A 21,107-nucleotide genomic window follows, 5' to 3' on the forward strand; every position below is an offset into this window, starting at 1 on the left:
TGACAACATCTGGGAACTAGACACAGGTTGTGGTTGCTCAATACTGTGGACGTATGACATGCAACTGGATTGTACGCCTTAACATGCTACGTGAATTTTGCCTCAGTGAAAACAAAGACAGCGCCAGGTAACAGAGGGAGAGAAACCACGGGAAACCAGCTGCTGGCCCACACCATCCACTGTTCCATTCCTGAAACTCACTGATTCCCACGATGATTTCCTAACCGTTAAGACAAAGTTTCAAAGCGCGACTAGATGGCTCATCGTGGACTTTGAAACAACTGAGTAGAAGGCACAACCTTCCTGTTACCTCGTGACTGCTTTCTTTTCTTAGCATGAAATATACTTACTTATGATCCTATACTGCAGCTAGGCACACGCTTTTTCAAACACACTCCACCTTGCCGAAATTGCCTAAATTTGCATCTCCCCACAGTGGAGCTCACTCGTGAACCGGACAAGGTGGGGAAGGAAAACCAGCAGACGTGGCGATGACAGAGATGCCCCAGAATAGCACAGCAGTGGTGGTGGGAGCGGGGGCAGGCTCCTCTATTAGATTTCTGTCTCCCATTCAATGTAATATTGTTCCCTTCAGCTCGTAACAATCGGCTGCGAACGACGGGTAAGGAACGCTGACAGTCACAATAAAGAATTCAGCAGCCCGGATGACAGGCTGACAAGATAAGCGATGATGCTCTGTGATGCCAAGACGTGGAGGCACTTGAAAGACCCATAACGATCCCGCCCAAGTCGAAACATGGAAGGACGATTACCTGATCTAATATAGTCTTCTTCTTCTTCGAATCGGTGACCGAAGACAGCTGCATTTCGCCCATTTTCTTCATCTTCTCATCCATATCAATCTTCTGTTCCAGTTTTTTGATCTCGGACTTCAGGAGCCGGAGCGTGTCCTCTTTGTGGTGATGTCTCGCCACGGCAGCCGCGCAGGCAGAGTGGATGGCGGTGATCCAGTTTTCCAGCTCCGTCTGGCTGGTGGTCTGTAAGGGGGGGGGGGGGGGGGGCAAGAAGAAACAGCCTCCTCTTAGGTTATCGGCAGTGGACCAGGGGCGTTTCGAGAGAAGCAATGGCACGGAGTCAAGGTGACGGGTCTGGACACCTCATGAGTAAGGCTAACCTTCCTGACCTCCTCCTGCAGACAGTACATTAGGCCTTAGGCCAGACGAACTGCACCCACCCCCAGCCCCCAAGAGCTGTCTGGAAGGAGGCCTCCTCCGTGTCTGCTCACTCTGTGTACTCCCTGAACTCACTTGTTGTGATGGAATGATCGTGTGCATCTCCCCCAAATGCAAAGGTTGAAATTCTCACCCCCAGAGTGGTGTTAGAGGACGAGGCCTCGGGGAGAGGATTAGGTCATGAGGGCAGGGTCTTCATGCAGGGGATTAGTGCTCTTATAAAAAGGCCAGAGAGGGGCGCCTGGGTGGCTCAGTCGGTTAAGCATCCGACTTCGGCTCAGGTCATGATCTCACGGTCCGTGAGTTCGAGCCCCCCATCGGGCTCTGTGCTGACAGCTCAGAGCCTGGAGCCTGCTTGGGATTCTGTGTCTCCCTCTCTCTCTCTGCCCCTCCACCACTCATGCTGTGTCTCTCTCTGTTTCAAAAATAAATAAACATTAAAAAAAAAATTAAAAAAAAAAAAAAAAAGGCCAGAGAGCTAACTAGTCCCCTTCTGCCGAGTGAGGACCCAGAGAGAAGACAACATTTACGAATCAGGGAGCCGGCCTGCCCCTCCCACGCTGCCACCCTGAACTTGGACTTCGAGCCTCCAGAATGTGAGAAATAAACGTCTGTCATTTATAAGCCACCTGTTTATTTATTTATCCGTTTGTTATAGCAGTCCAAATTAAGACGCCTGTATATGTGATAATCCTACACAAAGAGCTTAGTTTCTAGTTAACAGGGTTGCTATGAAGCAAAGGTCAGTTTCCAGAGAGGGATGTGTGGTTCCAGAGTGGGAATGAGGCCAAGGGACGTTACTGGCCAAGGAAGGCACAACAGCCCTGCCCCCAGTGAACTGCTGTGACCCAAATCCCAAGGCCCTATGCCAGAGTCAAGCAGCAATGACACAACTAGGGTTGTGGAAGAAGTTCAAGGCAGCCAGATGCAGTATTATGTTCGGAGACACACGGGAGTACCCAGGAAGAGGGGCCACCTGGCAGTGAAGAATGGCCAGGTCACTTTAAAGAAAATGGTAACCCCCAAAAACACACAAGCAACCTCCAAGTGACTCGAGGTGCTCTGAAAGGCAAAAGTCAAAATACAGCTTGGGGGAGACAGTTCATCTGCAGAAACACATGATCACTAAGACTTTAGGAACCCAGTCAATTGAGTATTTATAAGTAAGGACACGCTAGAATGTTCCGGGTATCCCCTTAAGCCCAGAGAGGTTTAACAAACACTCAGAAATTAGATCACTGAAGAAAAGGTCTATTCAGCCACTTCAATACTAAAGTAACAGCCAACATCATTTTCACACACAAAACACTCATTTTTTTTTCCTCTCTCTGTGATGCGTCTTCTTAGTTTCCAAACTCATCTGAGTGAAAGTCTGCAAACAAAATTCCACCAGCAGGTCCCCATCCGCCTATTACTCTGTACCGACAACCAAAGACCACCCCAGGTGTCTACATTATTTCTGAATTCCATCAGTTTTGTATTCCACAAAGAAAATGACAACAAATGTTACGAAATGGCATCAGCCAATAGAGCCCCGACACACTGGACAAATGTAAACAATGTGGCCGTTGTTACATATATAACAAAACACGTGCCTCTGTCTAAAGAAGATTTCCATAAGCTAGACATCCTCATGAAAAAACAGCAGAGGGAAGCAAATGGAATCATTTTGTGAAAACTGAGTGGGAGAAGAGGAGATAGCAACACTGGAAATCAGAGGTAAATACTTCTTGGCGGGGGTGGGGAGGGTGCCCGTGTCTGTACAGGAGACTCATCTTTAAGGCTTAAATAACTTTGCTTCAAATTTTTAATGTGTATCTCCTCTTAGAAAGTCACTGTCTTACATTTTATCTTGGTAGATCACTCTAAAGTAACTCAAGAGGGGCGCCTAGGTGGCTCAGTCGGTTGAGCGTCCGACTTCGGCTCAGGTCATGATCTCGCGGTCTGTGAGTTCGAGCCCCACGTCGGGCTCTGTGCTGCCAGCTCAGAGCCTGGAGCCTGCTTCGGATTCCGTGTCCCCCTCTCTCTCTCTGCCCCTCCCCCACTCATGCTCTTTCTCAGAAATAAACGTTAAAAAAAATTTTTTTTAATAAATAAATAAATAACAAAGTAACTCAAGAAAAATTCAGAGTTCCGGGTCCTCCCACATAAGATAAATGCCCCACGCTTGCTCCCGCCTAGGACAAGGTACAGTGTTGGACCTCGGAGTCTCTCTGTGCCACAGCATCAGTGCGTTTCTTTACTAAAAAGTGGAGTTATTTTTCCTCTTTCTTTTTTTTAAATGTGTTTATTAGGGAAGGTATCAGCTCAGATGGAAAAAGAATCTCATAAGGATTCTTTCCTAAAAGGAAAGCTTCCAGGAAGAAAATACCAAGTGATGGCAAAGATACGGAGCAACCAGAATTACGACGCACTGCTGGCTGCTGGCTGGAGAAGTAACTGGTCTACGTGCTTCGGAAAGCTCTTTGAAGCTACCTAAAAAAAGGTGAATATATGCATGCCTTGCGACCCCAAAAACGCACTCCTGGGCACATGCTCAACAAAAATGCATTCATATGCTCACCAGAACACAGGTACCAAATTGTTTATAGCAGCATAATTTGCAGTGGGCCAAACGGGAAACTATCCAAACACCCGTCAACAGCAGAATGGAGAAATGAGTGTGGTAGAATCACACAATGAAATACCATACAGCAATGAGAATGAAAGACTACAACCTGAATAAATTTCACACACTGAGGACAAGAAGGCCGACATGCAAGAATACAGACTAGGATTCTATTTATATAAAGTACAAAAATGGGCAAAAGCAATGCGAGAAGTCAGAAGAGTACCTCTTTGGTAGGTGTCGGGGGGAGGGTGGAGAGCAAATGGAAGAACCCACAAGCCAGGGGGGGCGGGGGGCTCTGGGGTGCCGGCCAAGTTCAGCTTCTCGGTCCGGGTGCTGGTTATGTGCATGTATGACGTGGGTGTACGAGCTAATCAAACACCATCAAAAGGTGTACTTTTCTGTGTAGATATTCTACTTTAAGAGAAAGTTTTTTTTAAAAAACACTAAGATATATTACCCTAAATTTACATCTAATTTCTCTGTAGCTATCCCCCAAAATAATATATTTCAGATTCCATTTTTCTTTAAAAGGTGTTCCCTATAATTTTGCAATGGAAGTCCCAAACAGCACGACCCTTTCGCGGGGCTATGTCTCTGTCGTCCACGGTGTCAGGCAGTATCTGATAAAAATAGCTGCTTCCTTGAGCTGAAACATGCTTTCTCCTTGGTACATGCAGCTCAGTGGAAACAAGGAGCTTTTATAGACTTTAGGAAAGATGGTGTTTTCACCTATTACAAAGGGACACTGTTGGGAGCGTTTCAGATGCCATCCGTGCAGAGGCGGCATGTGCTACTGAGGAGGAGAGACCGTGTCTCCTGTAAAAATAGCAGGTACGTGGATGCTTAGAGTGAGGTCAGCATCCACCCCACCCCTGCCACCGCCAGCTGCCCCTCGCCCACCTCTGCCTCCATTAGAACCCTCCACTCCCAAACTCCTCCCGCCCCAAGGCACAAAGAAAAGGAAATCCCTACAAGTCTGACATAAGATGTGAAGAATTGATGGAAAGAGCTGAAATTCCCTGATACAGGCTCTGCTTTTTAAGTTACAAACTTAAATTTTATTTTTTTTAAAATTTCTTTTTAACGTTTATTTATTTTTGAGATAGAGAGAGAGCATGAACGGGGGAGAGTCAGAGAGAGAGGGAGACACAGAATCTGAAACAGGCTCCAGGCTCTGAGCTGACAGCCCAGAGCCTGACGCGGGGCTCGAACTCACGGACCGCGAGATCATGACCTGAGCTGAAGTCGGATGCCCAACCGACTGAGCCACCCAGGTGCCCCACAAACTTAAATTTTAAAACAAAAATATGCCTCTAGAAGGGGCCCAGGGCAACTTTATGAATGGAGAAACCAAAGCTCAGAAGAATGAGGGATAACACAGTAATTTATTATAAACCTCGATCTCTACCAATTCTGTGCTCAAAAAAACATTTTATTAAATATGCTACACTGCCCCTGAACCCCTAGTTCTCAGCAATTACCCCAAAGCCTGGGCCCCCACAGTGTCATTAGTGCTATACCTGTAATATTTGGAGCCCCTCCTAAGGATGTAGGGGGATAGAACTCTCCTGCTCCCTTTAAAGTTCGGTGTGGCCATGTCACTTGGTTTTGTTTTTTTTTTTGTTTGTTTTTTGTTTTTTTGGCCAATGCATTTGAGGAGAAGCGGCGTGTGTCATTACAAAACAAAAGCCGGATTTGCCCCCATTCTCGTCCCTTGGCTTACAGTCATGGAAGCATGTGTCGAGATGAAGCGTCTGTCAGCCTGGGTCCCTGAAAGTCCAGGACAAATACAGCTTCATAGCCAATGCCCATCAGACAATGAAGAGGTGTGGTAAGCCATGGGGGTATGAGGGTTGCTCCTTACTACGCATAACCTAACCACCGTGACTGATGATGCACTAACTATGCTCAAAAACCCTTCTAAAGAAATGCTTTTAGAAGAGTCTATAGAACACACTTTTAACCTCCGAGAAGAGCCATAATCTGATAGGTTTTATAGAGCAACAGCCTTTTCCTCTCTTTACTTAATGGAAGCAGGGTCCCAGGCCCCTTCTTCCCTCCACCTTTGAGGGTCTCTGCCAAACTCAGCCAAGGGCAGCACAGACTCCAATCTGATGCCTTAGAGTTTATGTTTACACCCCAGTTAAGAAGTGGAAAGAAATCACCTGGCTGGCTCAGTCGGTAGAGCGTGTGACTCTTAATCTCAGGGTTGTAAGTTTGAGCCCCACGACAGGTGCAAAGGTTACTTAAAAATAAAATCTTAAAGGGGTGCCTGGGTGTCTCAGGCGGTTAAGCACTCAATTTCAGCTCAGGTCATGATCTCACAGTTCGTGGGTTCAAGCCCGCATTGGGCTCTGTGCTGACAGCTCAGAGCCTGGAGCCTGCTTCGGATTCTGTGTGTGTGTGTGTGTGTGTGTGTGTGTGTGTGTGTGTGTGTGTGTGTTTGTCTCTTTCTCTGCCCCTCCCCTGCTTTCTCAAAAATAAAATAAACATTAAAAAAATGTTTTTAATAAAAAATAAAATAAAATCTTAAAAAAAAAAAGAAGTGGAAAGAAAGGAAACTGATACTAGTCAATGAAGCTAAACATCCTTTGAAAGATGTTTATTTACTTTGGGTAGACCAGCTATCCTGAAATTTATTTATTCAAAATAAAGAAAGATGGTGATTGCCAGGGGCCAGGGGAAGGTGGGACTAATGAGTTAGCATTCGGAATTTCGGGTTTGCAAGACGAGGAGAGTCCTGGAGACGGACAGTGGTGACGGGTGTACAAAGATGCAAACGTACTTAACGCCACTGATGTGTACATTTAAAAACAGGTAAGATGGTATGTCACGTATACTTTACCACAACTAAAATTTTAAGGAACAAACAAAAGCACCAAACCCCATAACCTAGAGAAGGATACGCAGAAAAGTCTGATCACCGCTTCCTGAAAAATTTATCCATCATTCGTTCTAACCATTCGGCATGCCTCGGGCCTCCAAGCTTCTCTGAAACCTGTCGGTGGCTGAAGGCAGTTCCATTAGAGAGAACTTTTGCTCCTGCTGCCCTGTATAAACAACGCAGCAGTCTCGGCCTTTCTCTATCATTAAGCCACATCTATTTCTAAGAAGCGCAATTCACTAAATGAGCTTTCTGAAAGGGCTTGTCCATTCCCAGGGGCATACACAGAGAGGGTGGGCTAAGTCCACCTGACTGCTGTCAACAGCGAGTTAAGTAGACAAAACTCTGGATAGTTCATGGCAGTTTATAGGCTTAACAATCCAGAGCTGCTCACAGCAGATCACCAACTTGATAGAATGTTTCCCAGTGTGGACTCCCCAGGATTTAAATTCTGACATGCTAGAGAAAGCTTTTCAGAGCCGCTACCTTTGCATTATCTTGCTGAAGCAGGCAAGTTTAATTAGGGACATCGGGTCTACTAAAGGGCTCTCTGTCAGAATCCAGTGGTTAAAAGGGCAGGAAGGAGAGACACCCCCCTCCCCATGGTGGAATCCTCTTGACTTCCTCCACGGTCATCAGCTTCAATTAAACAAACAGCAGCAGAAAGGTAGCAGACAGAATTTTATGATTCTTCCTCTGTCTTCTAGAAATTATATGAAAACTGTATAAAGTTCAGTGAAGGGAATATGCAAAGTTCTTGCCAACAGAGGGATATAATCAGAAAAAAGAAATGCATTTTGCCTAAGAGCCTCTTTGAGTGCAGAGTTAAGATGCACTTTATGTATTCATTATGTATTTAAATAGATCTAGCTTCAATTATCCAACCGAATGGAGGGTACTCAGTGATTTCAGATAATCAATGGTTTACGTGAATGGCAGGAAAAGGGAAATTCATTTTAAACGAGAGAAATACTAGGGAATATATGCCAGATCTAGGAAACTAAAATTTCAGATAATTTGAGTTTATAGGAGCACAGGAATAATTGGAAAGTAGACTGAACTTCTTTTTTCCATCTAAAAAGAACAACAACAAAAGGGAATAAAGTTATGTGTTTTTAAAAGGTTAGTTGGGAATGAAGTTCCTGTATGAATTCTTGAAAGTCTTTTCTTTCATTATTTCTCTCTTTAACATATTCTAGAATTCTACTTATACAAGGCTTAAGTAAGCTATCACTTTTTAAAATTTCCTTATGTAATCTCTACACCCAAAGTGGGGCTTGAACTTACAACCCTAAGACCAAGAGTCACATGCTCTACTGACTAGGCCAGCCAGGTGCCCCAGTAAGCTATCATTTTTAACACGTGTAAAGAGAACAATATGGGGCTTGCCTCATCCACTGGAAAAAGTCATAAACTGGGCACTCTTCCCTCCCTACCCCCCAATCCCTCACCTCTCTACCCGCTCACTCACCCAAGGTAAATTCTTTGGGGAAGAGAGGCTCCAAACTCTAGGAAAACAGGCACAAAAGGAGGAGGAACGTTTTGCTCCAAACAGGGGAATAAATGGAAGCCTGCCCAGTTAAATGGCAAGGGCAGGATGCATCTCTGGCAAAGCTGAGTAGCCCCACAGAAAAGGCCAACAAATACTGTCAAATGGACACCCTCAACAAAAAAGGTTTTACCATCTGTTCATGCTATAAAAGCCCCCAGTAGATGGCACAAACGATATCCAAGCACTTTTTTGATATTTCACATTTAAATATGATCAGATAATGAAGAATCGCCATTTGATGAAAGCCTCCAGCATGAAAGGCAGAGACTAGAGCACACAGAAGAAAATACATAATGAAAAAAAGAGAAACAAAGCCTGCAGCCACATTTCCTGAATATTCAGCAACATCCCCAAAGATGGAGACACAAAAGAATCTAAAGCTATAAACAATAAACAAATGCATAGGTTACACTGAAAAAGGGATGATAAGGTAGAAAGGAGGGAGGAAGACAAAGGGAGAAAAGGAGAGAAGGACAGAGGGAGAGGAGAAGAAAGGAAATAAGGAGGAAGGGTAGGAGGGAAGGAAGGAGAGGGAGAGAGAACAAGAAAGGGAGGGAGGGAGGAAGAGACTGGGAGAAAGGGGAAGGAAGGAAAAGTAGGAGGGAGAAGGGAAGGAGAGAGAAAAGGAAAGGAAGAGAGAGAAAGGGAAAGCTTTTAGTAATAAAAAAAAAGATAACTAAAATTAAAATCTCTTTGAGAAATCATAACCCTGGTGATAGAAAATTATTCTAAAGCTTCAAAAGAGAAAATAAAGCACACACAAATTATTCAGAAATGATAATAAGTGAACAAAGCACATTTTCCAACCAAAATTTCAAATTACTCAAAGGTTATTCAAGTAAAAGGTAGAATAAAGACATTTTCAAATATGAACCATTTTGTAGGAAATTATTACAGGTTTGTTCGTTAATGAAAATAAAGGAGAAAAAAAGGATAACTTGCAATCCAAGATTCTAACTAGGATGGTGAAGGAAAATCCAAGGTAACTATTATGCCTGTGGCCTAGAGAGCAAACAGATTGGAGCAGGACAATAAAGGACCTGGGATAGGTGGTCTCCAGGGAACAAAACAGTACTAAGCAACTAGGTAATAAAGTACAGATGTAGAAAATACTGCTAAGTAAGTGTAAAAGTAAATAAATGGAGCAGAAAAAAAGAGGCAGGCATTAACTACAGGAAAAAAAAAACAAGAAGTTGTTCAAGAAAGGAAATCAAATGATAGTATACTAATTGGCCCAGCAGCTAATATTATTTATATGGTCATAGCATGGAACACCCTAACAGTATAAGAGAGACTACTGATTTAATCCTAAATGTTCATATAACTATATAGGAACATGAAGAAAGGAGAATTCATATATAATATAGCTAAATATTCATCTGTCATCACAGAAAGTCAGTAGTTAATGTCCAAAGTTAATTTAAAAATACTATAAGCATGTTAATGAGAAATGAGGGTAAATGCAAGGGGAAAAAGAACAACTAAACAAAAAAAAAACCTAGCTAAAATAATTGAACATAGTTACTCTGGAGGACTAAGGCTGGGGGAAGAGGTTAAAGAAGGATAAGAATTTCACTCTTAATTTTTTTTTTCATTTTTTTTAACGTTTTATTTATTTTTGAGACAGGGAGAGACAGAACATGAACAGGGGAGGGTCAGAGAGAGGGAGACACAGAATCCGAAACAGGCTCCAGGCTCTGAGCTGTCAGCACAGAGCCCAACGCGGGGCTTGAACTCACGGACCGCAAGATCATGACCTGAGCCAAAGTCGGCCGCTTAACCGACTGAGCCACCCAGGCGCCCCTTAATTTTTCTTTTAAGGTTAATTAAATTCTTTAAAACCATGTGCTCATATTGACTTTATACAAATTTCAAATAATGAGAAAAGGAAGATGAATACTGTCAGTAATATATTATTTGGATAATACATTAATAGTATACAAATCATATACTAAAATCAAGCTCAGCCACAATTATATTCACTGTCCTTTTAACATATGTGAGGAAATGTCTGAACACACTAATAGTAGGGCATGTGCTGTAAACATTTACTGCCCTGTGTATTCATTTTGTACTTCAACATCTATACTCTTCATCAATACTCTCCTAAGAGCTAGGCAAATGGAGCCCCATATTTTGAAAATACCCCTTCTGGTGCCTGAAAAGGACAGGGTCCAGGAGGAACCCTCCACACCCAGTATACTTTCTTCCCTTTGGGGAGTTCAATAAGGTATGTATGCTAAGGAGCTCTTGGACATGAGTCAATGCCTAGTGGTTGTTCCCAATAGCCTATGTGGTATTTCTTTCACTAGATTGCATGAGATGAGCCACCAGAATGGTTTGAAAAGTTGATATGGGGTGAGTCAAATTCTCCATATAGATAAAAAATTTTGCCTGGGGCTCCACACATCTTAGGAGTTCACCCTTCTTCACAACTAATCCATGTCAAAACCAAAGGTAAATATTTCTAAACTTTTTAGAAAACTGGCTAGGGGCAGGGAGATGATCTACAGCGATGAGAAAACAGGACTTAGCTACAGACTAAGGCAGCATTTAAACCAACAGAAAGAACAAAGACCAAACATCCAGTTTGTCTTATCTGCAGAAAGCATGAAGTTAGAGGGAAGACCAAATTAGGATCCAGGATGATTTCGACAAGTTCATTAGAAGGACAGAAACCACAAACATAAAATCTCAAAGAAGTCAATTTAACTTCTGCACTTAGAGTTCTGGAAACATCTATTAAAATAGGATGGTAGAGACCTTGTAAGAGTTGATTCTATGGGTTTGATACACCACAAGCTCAGTATGAGTCAACAGTTAGGTGTGGATCCTAATAAATTAAGGAACTGACACTAGCATTGTGGAAGAAAATGGGAAGAGCAGGAACCAAACTGCAGGGAGGCTGCACAGCACTGACCTCAAGGGAGACAGGGTGCTGGGTTCCAGAACTATTTACAAGGAGGAGTATCTACCAAGTCCACTTCACGCCTCTTTGTTTTTTTATTTTTATTTTTTTTGAGACAGAGAGAGACAGAGCATGAACGGGGGAGGGGCAGAGAGAGAGGGAGACACAGAATCAGAAACAGGCTCCAGGCTCTGAGCCATCAGCCCAGAGCCCGACGCGGGGCTCGAACTCCCGGACCGCGAGATCGTGACCTGGCTGAAGTCGGACGCTTAACCGACTGCGCCACCCAGGCGCCCCACTTCACGCCTCTTTGTAAAAGATGACTTCCAGAATTTTCCTCAATCTGGCTGGCCTTGTTCAGGACATGTGTGCCAGTGACTTTTGTCAAGTCCACATAGAACCAGATGTGGCACTTCAGGATAACCATCCAGAGCTTAAGAGCCTAATAAAACTCAAAGCCTTAGCCTTTTCCCAGGGAAGCCACACTCAACTTCTGTAAAGATCCTTATATAAATATTTTTTTTAACGTTTTTATTTATTTTTGAGACAGAGAGAGATAGAGCATGAACAGGGGAGGGGCAGAGAGAGAGGGAGACACAGAATCAGAAGCAGGCTCCAGGCTCTGAGCCATCAGCCCAGAGCCCGATGCGGGGCTCAAACTCACAAACCGCGAGATCGTGACCTGAGCTGAAGTCAGACGCTTAACCGACTGAGCAACCCAGGCGCCCCAAGATCCTTATTTAACAGAAATAAAAGGAACTAGTCACTTTTTCTTTATTGTTAAAATGCAACAATAACATTTAATGAGCATTTGCTGGGGGCATCTGGGTGGCTCAGTCCATTAGGCATCCAACTCCTGATTTCAGCTCAGGTCATGATCTCGTGGTTTAGGAGTTCGAGCCCAGCACTGCCAGTGCAGAGCCACCTGCTTGGGATTCTCTCCCTCTCTCTCTGCCCCTCCTCCTTTTGTTCTCTCTCTTTCTCTCTCTCTCTCTCTCTCTCTCTCTCTCAAAACAATAATGAGCATTTAAAAAATATTATTTAAAAAATTATTTTAAAAATAATGAGCATCTGCTATCTATAAGACATCTGACTTGGATTATTACACCCAATCCCCAACCCACCATAATGGTGTAAATACTATTCTTTTGTTCACTAGTCTCTTTTTCATACGCATACTATACCCTCATACAAGTGACTTTCTAAATGATACGAAAACTTTCTATAGAAAGGCAGTCCCCCCACGGAGATATTCTCTACACTTCTTTAGATAGATCATTGCATATGATTTTCCATCCAGTCAGGAGTCATTCTTACCCGGCCTGCGAATTATGTTCCTAAGACATGTGATGTAGAAATAAAAACCTAATATTAGGATATGTTACCATAAAAGTCATGGAGCTTTTTGGAATTGTATGTAACACCCGGCGGTAATGGACAAAGGAAGGCCCTGAGAGGAAACTCTACTTCGTACGTGGTAGATGCTGGTTCTGCCTTCCAGTTGGAGGGAAGTCTCTAAAGCAGTTTCAGTGCAGGAACTATAGCCTCCCTTTGCAGACAGCATAGCACCTCTTCTACGCAAGCAGCTCTAATATTCACGCCCATTCCCACCCCCATCCTGCCCATAAAACCCCTTTTCTGCTTTTGCCGGTAGCATGAATCTCCTTACCACGGGCAAATCTGAATAACAGCATCAAATCAGCAGCACACTGGCTCTGTAAACCATGCACAGTGAATTGAGCCCCGGGGCTGGAATAACCTACAAATTATTTCCATAATCGTGGTTGATCTCCCTTGTGTTAACCTCACCCCTAACCCACACAGGTTTCTTTCAAACCTAGCCCCTCTAGAGTCATGTGGATTACAACAAGTAGAAGGTAGAAAATGCCCTCATAGGTCCTGAACAGCAGTAATTTCTGCTGAAGAGGTTCATTTTGTGCTCTATCCCACGTAAGTAGCCTAAAAATTTCACCACCACAAGAGGACACAGAGGTTTTCATGAATAGGTGCTATGTTGCCACAAAAGAATTTTATTCAACGTGACCTATTGGATATTTAGATTGTACTAGCAATTTTATGGCCAAGACGGTCCTTTCAAGAGGAATTCACATCAGCAGAGTGTAAGTAAAGTGAGTATCCTGAAACCGGTTAGATTATCATCTAAACCGCGCAGTGAGGCGAGAACGGCTGAAATATTGAAACATTCCCCAGTGAATGGCTTAATTCCAAGAATGAGAAACAGACCCTTTTGACCGTGGTCAGTGATTCCTGCCCATGTTCTTCTTAGGGTAAACAGTAATAGAAATAAGATAAATAGTATGCTTAGACAGTAACAGATTTTAGAGAAAGAGGGGCTTGGTTTGAATCCAGCCAACACTCAGTGACTGTGTCACTTGGCGTCTAATTATTAGCCTTTATAAAAGCCTCAGCTTCACCAAATGGGAGACACAGTCCACATTAATTGGCTAAAATATGGATAAACCATCCAAGTCACTGATTGCTGTACGAATTAAATGTGACTTATGATTTTGCTTTCATGTGGAACTGAAAAACATAAAACAAATGAACAAACAAAAGCAGAAACAGACCCATAAATACCGAGAACAAACTGGTGGTTGCCTGGGGGGTGGAGGAAGGGGAATGGGCAAAACAGGTGAAGGAGATTAAGAGGTATAAACTTCCATTTATAAAATAAATAAGCCACGGAGATGGAAAGTACAGGATAGGAAATACGGTCAATCATACTGCAATGATGTTGTAGATGGGAACTATGGGAACTATGCTAATGGAGATAATCGCTGCCTAATGTATGGAATTGCTGAATCACCATGGTGGCACCTAAAACTATGATATATCAACTATACTTAAATTAAAAAAATTTTTAAGAATTATATGTGACTCACATTATAAAACACTTTCCAAGATGGTGGCATACAAGAAGGGCTCAGTAAAAGAGAGCTGCTGATATCACATAATATTGTTATTGTTGTCATTGTTAGCTCTTTCATTGTTAGCTATTCCCTCATATACAAGAAATCCAAATAATAAAAAGTGATGCCGGATGCAGAAAAACAGTGGTTAATAAGCTATACAGAAGAATAGTTTCATGACTCAGAGCACGTAGATTTTTTAAATAGGATACACAAAAGCACTATCCATTAAGGAAGACCTGAGAAATGATAGACATTAAAATTAAAAAGTCACAGGGCATCTGGGTGGCTCAGTCGGTTAAGCCTCCGCCTTCGGCTCAGGTCATGATCTCACGGTCTGTGAGTTCGAGCCCCGCGTCGGGCTCTGTGCTGACAGTTCAGAGCCTGGAGCCTGCTTCCGATTCTGTGTCTCCCTCTGTCTCAGCCCTTTCCCCACTCACACTCTGTATCTCTCTCTGTGTCTCAAAAATAAATAAAATATTTATTTTATTTTAAATTGTTTATTTTATTTTAATTTTAAAATAAAATTAAAAACTAATAATAGGGGCGCCTGGGTGGCGCAGTCGGTTGAGCGTCCGACTTCAGCCAGGTCACGATCTCGCAGTCCGTGAGTTCGAGCCCCGTGTCAGGCTCTGGGCTGATGGCTGAGCCTGGAGCCTGTTTCCGATTCTGTGTCTCCCTCTCTCTCTGCTCCTCCCCCGTTCATGCTCTGTCTCTCTCTGTCCCAAAAATAAATAAACGTTGAAAAAAAAAAATTTAAAAAAAAACAAAAAAAACTAATAATAAAAATTAAATAGTCAGATTAACAAAGGATATCTTTAACAGAGTAAAAAGCGAGCCACAGTAAAAGCACAGTAAAAAGCGATACACAAAGTATGTACAGAAGTGTCATGAATCATTAAGAAAGATAACCCAATGGAAAAACAAGCAGGAGACTAAAATAAGCATTTCACAAAGATGATGTTGAAATGGGCATTAACCACCCCCCCCACCACCAAAACATGGTCAGCTGCACACTAATGGCTTACAAATGAAAAACTAAAAAGATCTGACAATACCAAGTGCAGACAAGGATATGGAACTCCTTGAATTCCCTTAGGCTGCTGATCGGCACATAAATTATCATTTTGGAAACTGGCAGTATTTAGTAAATACGAATGCGGGGGCACCTGGGTGGCTCAGTCGGTTGAGTGTCCAGCTTCAGCTCAGGTCATGATCTCACGGCCCGTGGGTTCAAGCCCTGCGTCGGGCTCTGTGCTGACAGCTCGGAGCCTGGAGCCTGCTTTGGATTCTGTGTCTCCCTCTCTCTCTGCCCCTAACCCACTCGCATTCTATCTCTGTCTCTCTCAAAAATAATTAAATATTAAAAAAAAAAAAATTGAAAAAAAAAAAACGAATGAGTACATTGACCCCATGACAAACCGATACCAATCCTAGGTATATGCCAGCAGAAATGTGGACAAACATATCCTGAACACAGACACAAGCTTACTCTAGCAATACTGCTCATGGTCCCTCCAAATTGGGATCAACCCAAATGTACCCAGGGACAGGATGCTACACAACCCAGGTAGCCTGGATCTGTTGCAATTTATACCTGTTATCCTGGCATAATTGTTTATTGAGCTGCCATATCTCTCAAAACTGGCTAGTCTCTGAAGTGTCCTGATGAGTTCATCAGTAGAAATGGTAGAATAAAGGACCTCAAAAAACTGCTCCTCTGTGAAACCAGTAACATCAGCAAAAATCTTCAAAATTGGCTTTTTCAGAGCTCCAGCAACTAATTAGGTCTTGCAACAATCAGGTGCTTCTATTGGAAAAAAGCAATAGCTGAGTCTCAGAACAGAAAGGTTTGAGGACATTTTCGCTTGGCTTATTCCCATCTTCATCTCCCCATCTCCACAAGCATGTGAAAGACAGCGGCCTAGCAACCACTGGAGGGGGCAGTGAGCTCCCACAAAACAATGTCCTCAAAGAATTGTCATCATTTGACATATGACAGTTCGCAGGAAACCCCCATTCACAGGGCTTGTTGCTCTTTGACCTCAGAACTCACTTGTGCAGCTAGTCATTACTCCAAGGGGAGTTTCTGAAAACTAATCAGGAACAACTGTTTAATATCACAGCTGCCTGAGACAGTGATGACAGTTGGGGCAAGAAAAGAAGCTAACCAAGAAACTTTTTTTTAATGTTTATTTATTTTTGAGACAGAAAGACAGAGAGAGAGAGAGAGAGGGAGAGAGAGAGGGAGAGAGAAAGAGCAGGAGAGGGGCAGAGAGAAAGGGAGACACAGAATCTGAAGCAGGCTCCAGCCTCTGAGCTGTCAGCACAGAGCTGGACATGGGGCTCGAACCCCCAAACGCTGATATCATGACCTGAGCAGAAGTCAGACACTTATCTGACTGAGCCACTCAGGCACCCCGGGAAGTTTTTTAATAGCTGGGGAATAAGATATTCATAAGCTATCCATAGTCCAGGGAATCTAGAAAGTCATGTACATGTATAAGACTGTGCATACATTCACAAAACCCTAAGAAGGCCCTACCCTCACCCCTCTGGCTGCCCTTGAGACTCTGTGCAAGCAGAGGTGAAGGCTAAGGCAAGTTATTAATCAGCTGTCTGAGTGTTGAAGACATAGAAGTCCTTGGGAAAGAATGGATGTCTAATCGCTTCCAGGCATTTAAGGAAATCTTTGCAATCATTTGCTGACTACTAAACTAACTGAGCAGAGACTTCAGTAGCCACACATCACAAAGAATAAATGTTTTATAGATTTCAGGAAAGGCAGTTAACAAACAAGCAAGAGTCACAACAATCAACTACAACAAACACTGGGGGGAGAGGGGGGACCTGGTTTCAAGAGTCACCACATTATATTATTTAACATGGAGTTTTCAACCAAGTAGCTGTGAAACATGCAAAGAAACAACCAAACATGGAACACACACAAGGAAAGAAACAGTTAATAGAAACTATCCCTAAGGAAGTTCAGATAGTAGACTGCTAAACAAAGACATTAAATCAACTATTTTGAATATATCCAAAGGACTAAAGAAAATCATGTCTAAGGAAGTAAAGCATAAGAATGATAATCTCACCAAACAGAGAATATCCATAGAAAATTAAAAAAAAATTTTTTTCAGAGAATCAAATACAAATTCTAGAGTTGAAATGTAGAAAAACTGAAGTGAAAATTTCACCAGAGGAACTCAACAGCAGATTTGAACTGGCAAAAAAGAATCAGTGAACTTGAAGTAGGTCAACTGAAATTATCCAGTCTAAGAAACGGAACAAAAAAAGAATGAAGGAAGATGAACAGAGTCTCAGAGACTTGCACTATCAAGCTTGCTAACATAAACATAATGGAAGTCCTAAAAGAGAAGAGAAATGGAAAGAAACCTATTTAAAGAAATTATGGTTGAAATTTTTCCAATTGTGGTTTAGACACATGCATCTAAACATCAAAGAAGCTCAAAGAATTCCAGGGAGAATAAACTGAAAGAAATCAATACCTAGAGACATATCATAAGCTGTTTAAATACAAAGACAAAATTCCCAAAGTACCAACAGAGAAGCAACGCATCTAATAGATTTTTATTTTATTTTGAGTGGGCTCCATGCCCAAAGTGGCACTTGAACTCATGACCCTGAGTTTAAAAGCTGCATATTATACCAATTGAGCCAACCAGGCGCCCCAAGAAGCAACTCATCTATACAGGGGATCCTCCTAAGATTAAAAGCTGATTTCTCATCAGAATCCATGGAGGCCAGATGGCAGTACAAGAATACTTTCAAAACACTGAAATAAGAGCGTCCGTCGAGAATTCTATATCCAGCAAAACTATCCTTCAAAAATGAAGGAGAAATGCAGACATTCCCAGATAAACAAAAGTGTCCTGGCTTGGATGATAAGATCCAGATTTACTCTATCCAGCTAGTAGCCTGCATGTGTGTCTGTGGGTGAGGAATGGCTTATAGGGTGCTAGAAATTTCTGTTTCTTGACCTAGGTGGTGGTTATGTATTCATTCTGTGACATTTCACTGACCAATACATTTCTGTTTTGTACACTCTTATTTTTTTTTTCAATGTTTATTTGTTTTTGAAAGTGAGAGAAAGAGTGAGAGAGAGCAGGGGAGGGGCAGAGAGGGAGACAGAGGATCCAAAGTGGGCTCTGCACTGACAGCAGTGAGGCTGATGCAGGGCTCAAACTCACAAACCAAGAGATCCTGACCTGAGCCAAAGTCAGACACTTAAGCAACTGGGCCACCCAGGCATGCCAGATCATAATTATTTTAATGATGGAGGAGGAATAAGCAGAGGTCCTTTTTTTGTAATTTTTTAAAATGTTTACTTATTTTTGAGAGAGAGAGAAACAGAGTATAAGTGGGATAGGGGCAGAGAAAGAGGGAGACACAGAAGCTGAAGCAGCTCCAGGCTCTGAGCTGTCAGTACAGAGTCGGATGTGGGGCTTGAACTCACGAACCATGAGATCCTGACCTGAGCCAAAGTCGGACACTTAACCAACTTGGCCACCCAGGTACCCTTTATGTGTGCTTTACCTCATTGATTGATTGATTGATTTTAAATTTTTTTTAATGTTTATTCATTTTTGAGACAGAGAGAGACAGAGCATGAACGGGGGAGGGTCAGAGAGAGAGGGAGACACAGAATCCGAAGCAGGCTCCAGGCTCTGAGCTGTCAGCACAGAGCCCAACACGGGGCTTGAACTCACGGACCTTGAGATCATGACCTGAGCCGAAGTCGGACACTTAACTGACTGAGACACCCAGGCGCCCCTTTACCTCATTGATTTAAAGAAAAACAAAAAACAAAAAAACAGATGCTTTTGGCTGTCCACACACAAATGACCACTTTATATTTCTCACTTTAACTGCCCAAATGCAAATAACTTAGGGGCCAAACCCAGAAACTTGGTAAAATAACCTATTATTCTTTCCCACGCCTTTAATCCAGCTCTCTTTTCTGCATGGAATATTCTCACTGGCCATTGCCCCAATTCATCCTTTAATATTCATGACCAGGCCTTCCTATACTACAAAGATCTATCCCTGTGTCTATCTCCCATGTCACATATGAACACTTTTGAGAGCATGAACTGTGTCAAAATCTTCTTGTTCTCAATAGCACCATGAGAAGCATGTAGGAAGCACGGACTACAAGTTGCATTACAAGTTGCATTTCTGCATTATGGAAATAAACGAGGGCAGCCTTCCTAACTACCACAGCAAGAAGTTCTGGCAGAATGCATCAGAACCGACCAAACTCAAACAATTCTCCATAAAAGCAAATGTTAACCCTGCAGTGATTAGCAGGTTTTTTTTTTTTTTTTTTTTTTAAAAACACAATTAACACTCCAACTTCAAGAACACTGGGTACAAATTTCTGATAAGATGAGGAAATTATTCGGGTACAGCTAGTCATTTCTGGGATGTCACGGTTTTATTTTATGAGTAATGTTAGAAGAGAACATTATGATGAAAAATTTTGACAGCTCAAATCATTTCTAAATTAAGGAATTCATCATCTTTTTCTGAAGCTCTTCACAAATGGTATTGAGACTACATTGACGTATCCTTCAACCCACGGCAAAGAGCGCAAGCCTCTCAAATTCAACTCACATCCTTCCGTAGGCTTCCCATGGAACCTTCTGGGTGACTTCTCTCATTTCTGAGTTCAATACAGATGTTTATTCTGTCATGGATCATTTTTTTTTGTTTCTATAATGAGCAGAAGATAAAAACCCACTAGAAAAGGAAAACAGGGTGGGGTACCACAGGCCGGAGAGGAAGATGTCTGGTTTGGAGGTTTGAAATGCCTACACGGGAAGCGCCCAACAAACCTGAAAGAGGAAAGCATCACCCAGGGAATTGCTGAGGCAGAAGACGAAGTCCTTCTTGGGGTGTTCAGGCACAGCCTGCACGATGCTGTTCTCCACCCACACGGCGTGCTTAGGGATGCTGTTGTGGTCTATTCCAGACCTACCATCGCTCTCATAGAAGAAGAGTGTGCACCCTGAGAAAACAAAACAGGGGTCTGCATGAGTATTCAGCGCTTGTGCAACAAAAAAGTCGGTAGAGGAATCTATTGTCTGTGTCCCGTCACAAGGAAGAGTCTGGAAATTAAAGTGCGTGGAAACCGAGGGAGAAAAGAATGGGGTTTTGCTTGTACTGAAGTCTTGGATGGACTGAGAGGAAGGCAAAGATTTTTCAATCACTGTTTCTCAGGCCACATGAGACTCCCTCATGTACGCCCTCAAGTTCTTAAAGACCCTGAATCTCTTAAGAGTGTTTCATCACAGGTGTGCTCATAGGCATATGGGGGTCCTACAGCAACTTTGGCCAATGGTGGCTAGGAACCCGGCGCAACTGGTCAGAACTAAAACTACGGCTGTGTGAGGACCACCAATCAGTACTGGCCCACTGGAGTCCCTTCCCAGTGGCTCACATGATATACAACCAGGCAACACAACTCTGGGGGTTTCTTGGCTAGGCCCTTGGAGGAAACAACTCACAAAACTAGCTTTGGGTGCTTTCAGGATAAGGAAAGAAATGATAGATTTTTTTATTCAAATATGTCCTACAGAATGTTCTTCTAGAAATAAACCATGTCCTGTTCCTACTGAAAGAAAAAATGGCATGGCGCACATATGAAGGCCTGGGGCGGTGGGGGGGGGGGGGGGGGGCGGTGCTCAAGACCTGGTCCGAACTTAATGGCCCTGTGAAACTAATGAGACAGAAACAATAAAAACCTCCCATAGATTTATGCCAAGGTGGCTTCAGTGAATGGCCTCCATGGTCTCCTTAACGTGAGGCTCACTTTCATAGTAATTATTACCTGAACATTTACTGTCAACTAATCAAAACCACTTTCAGGGAAAGCGTGGGCCCCACTTTATGTGACTGACAAAGCCCCTGAAAGTACAATCTATTCAGCCGTAAGAGGGGTTTCTTCCATAACGTAAATTTGCGCATATGTGATTAGTAACGCAGAATGATGGGTATCGATGG

General features: G+C 42.8%; 1 protein-coding gene across 10 annotated transcripts in view; it reads right to left on the reverse strand.

The window, feature by feature from the left end:
• Nucleotides 1-21,107, reverse strand: part of TIAM1 (TIAM Rac1 associated GEF 1) — a 394,514-nt gene that overhangs the window by 95,281 nt on the left and 278,126 nt on the right. For all 10 annotated transcript variants that reach the window (XM_086675833.1, XM_086675832.1, XM_086675835.1 and 7 more), the window contains 2 exons: nucleotides 19,940-20,112; nucleotides 774-998 (listed from right to left, as the gene is read on the reverse strand). In XM_086675833.1, the coding sequence (XP_086531959.1) occupies nucleotides 774-998; nucleotides 19,940-20,112 (398 nt within the window). The remainder of the gene's footprint in view (nucleotides 1-773; nucleotides 999-19,939; nucleotides 20,113-21,107) is intronic.

Source organism: Puma concolor, chromosome C2 (genome assembly GCF_028749965.1).
Source record: "Puma concolor isolate L17-30 chromosome C2, mPumCon1.1.hap2, whole genome shotgun sequence".
Classification (NCBI taxonomy): Eukaryota; Metazoa; Chordata; class Mammalia; order Carnivora; family Felidae; genus Puma; species Puma concolor.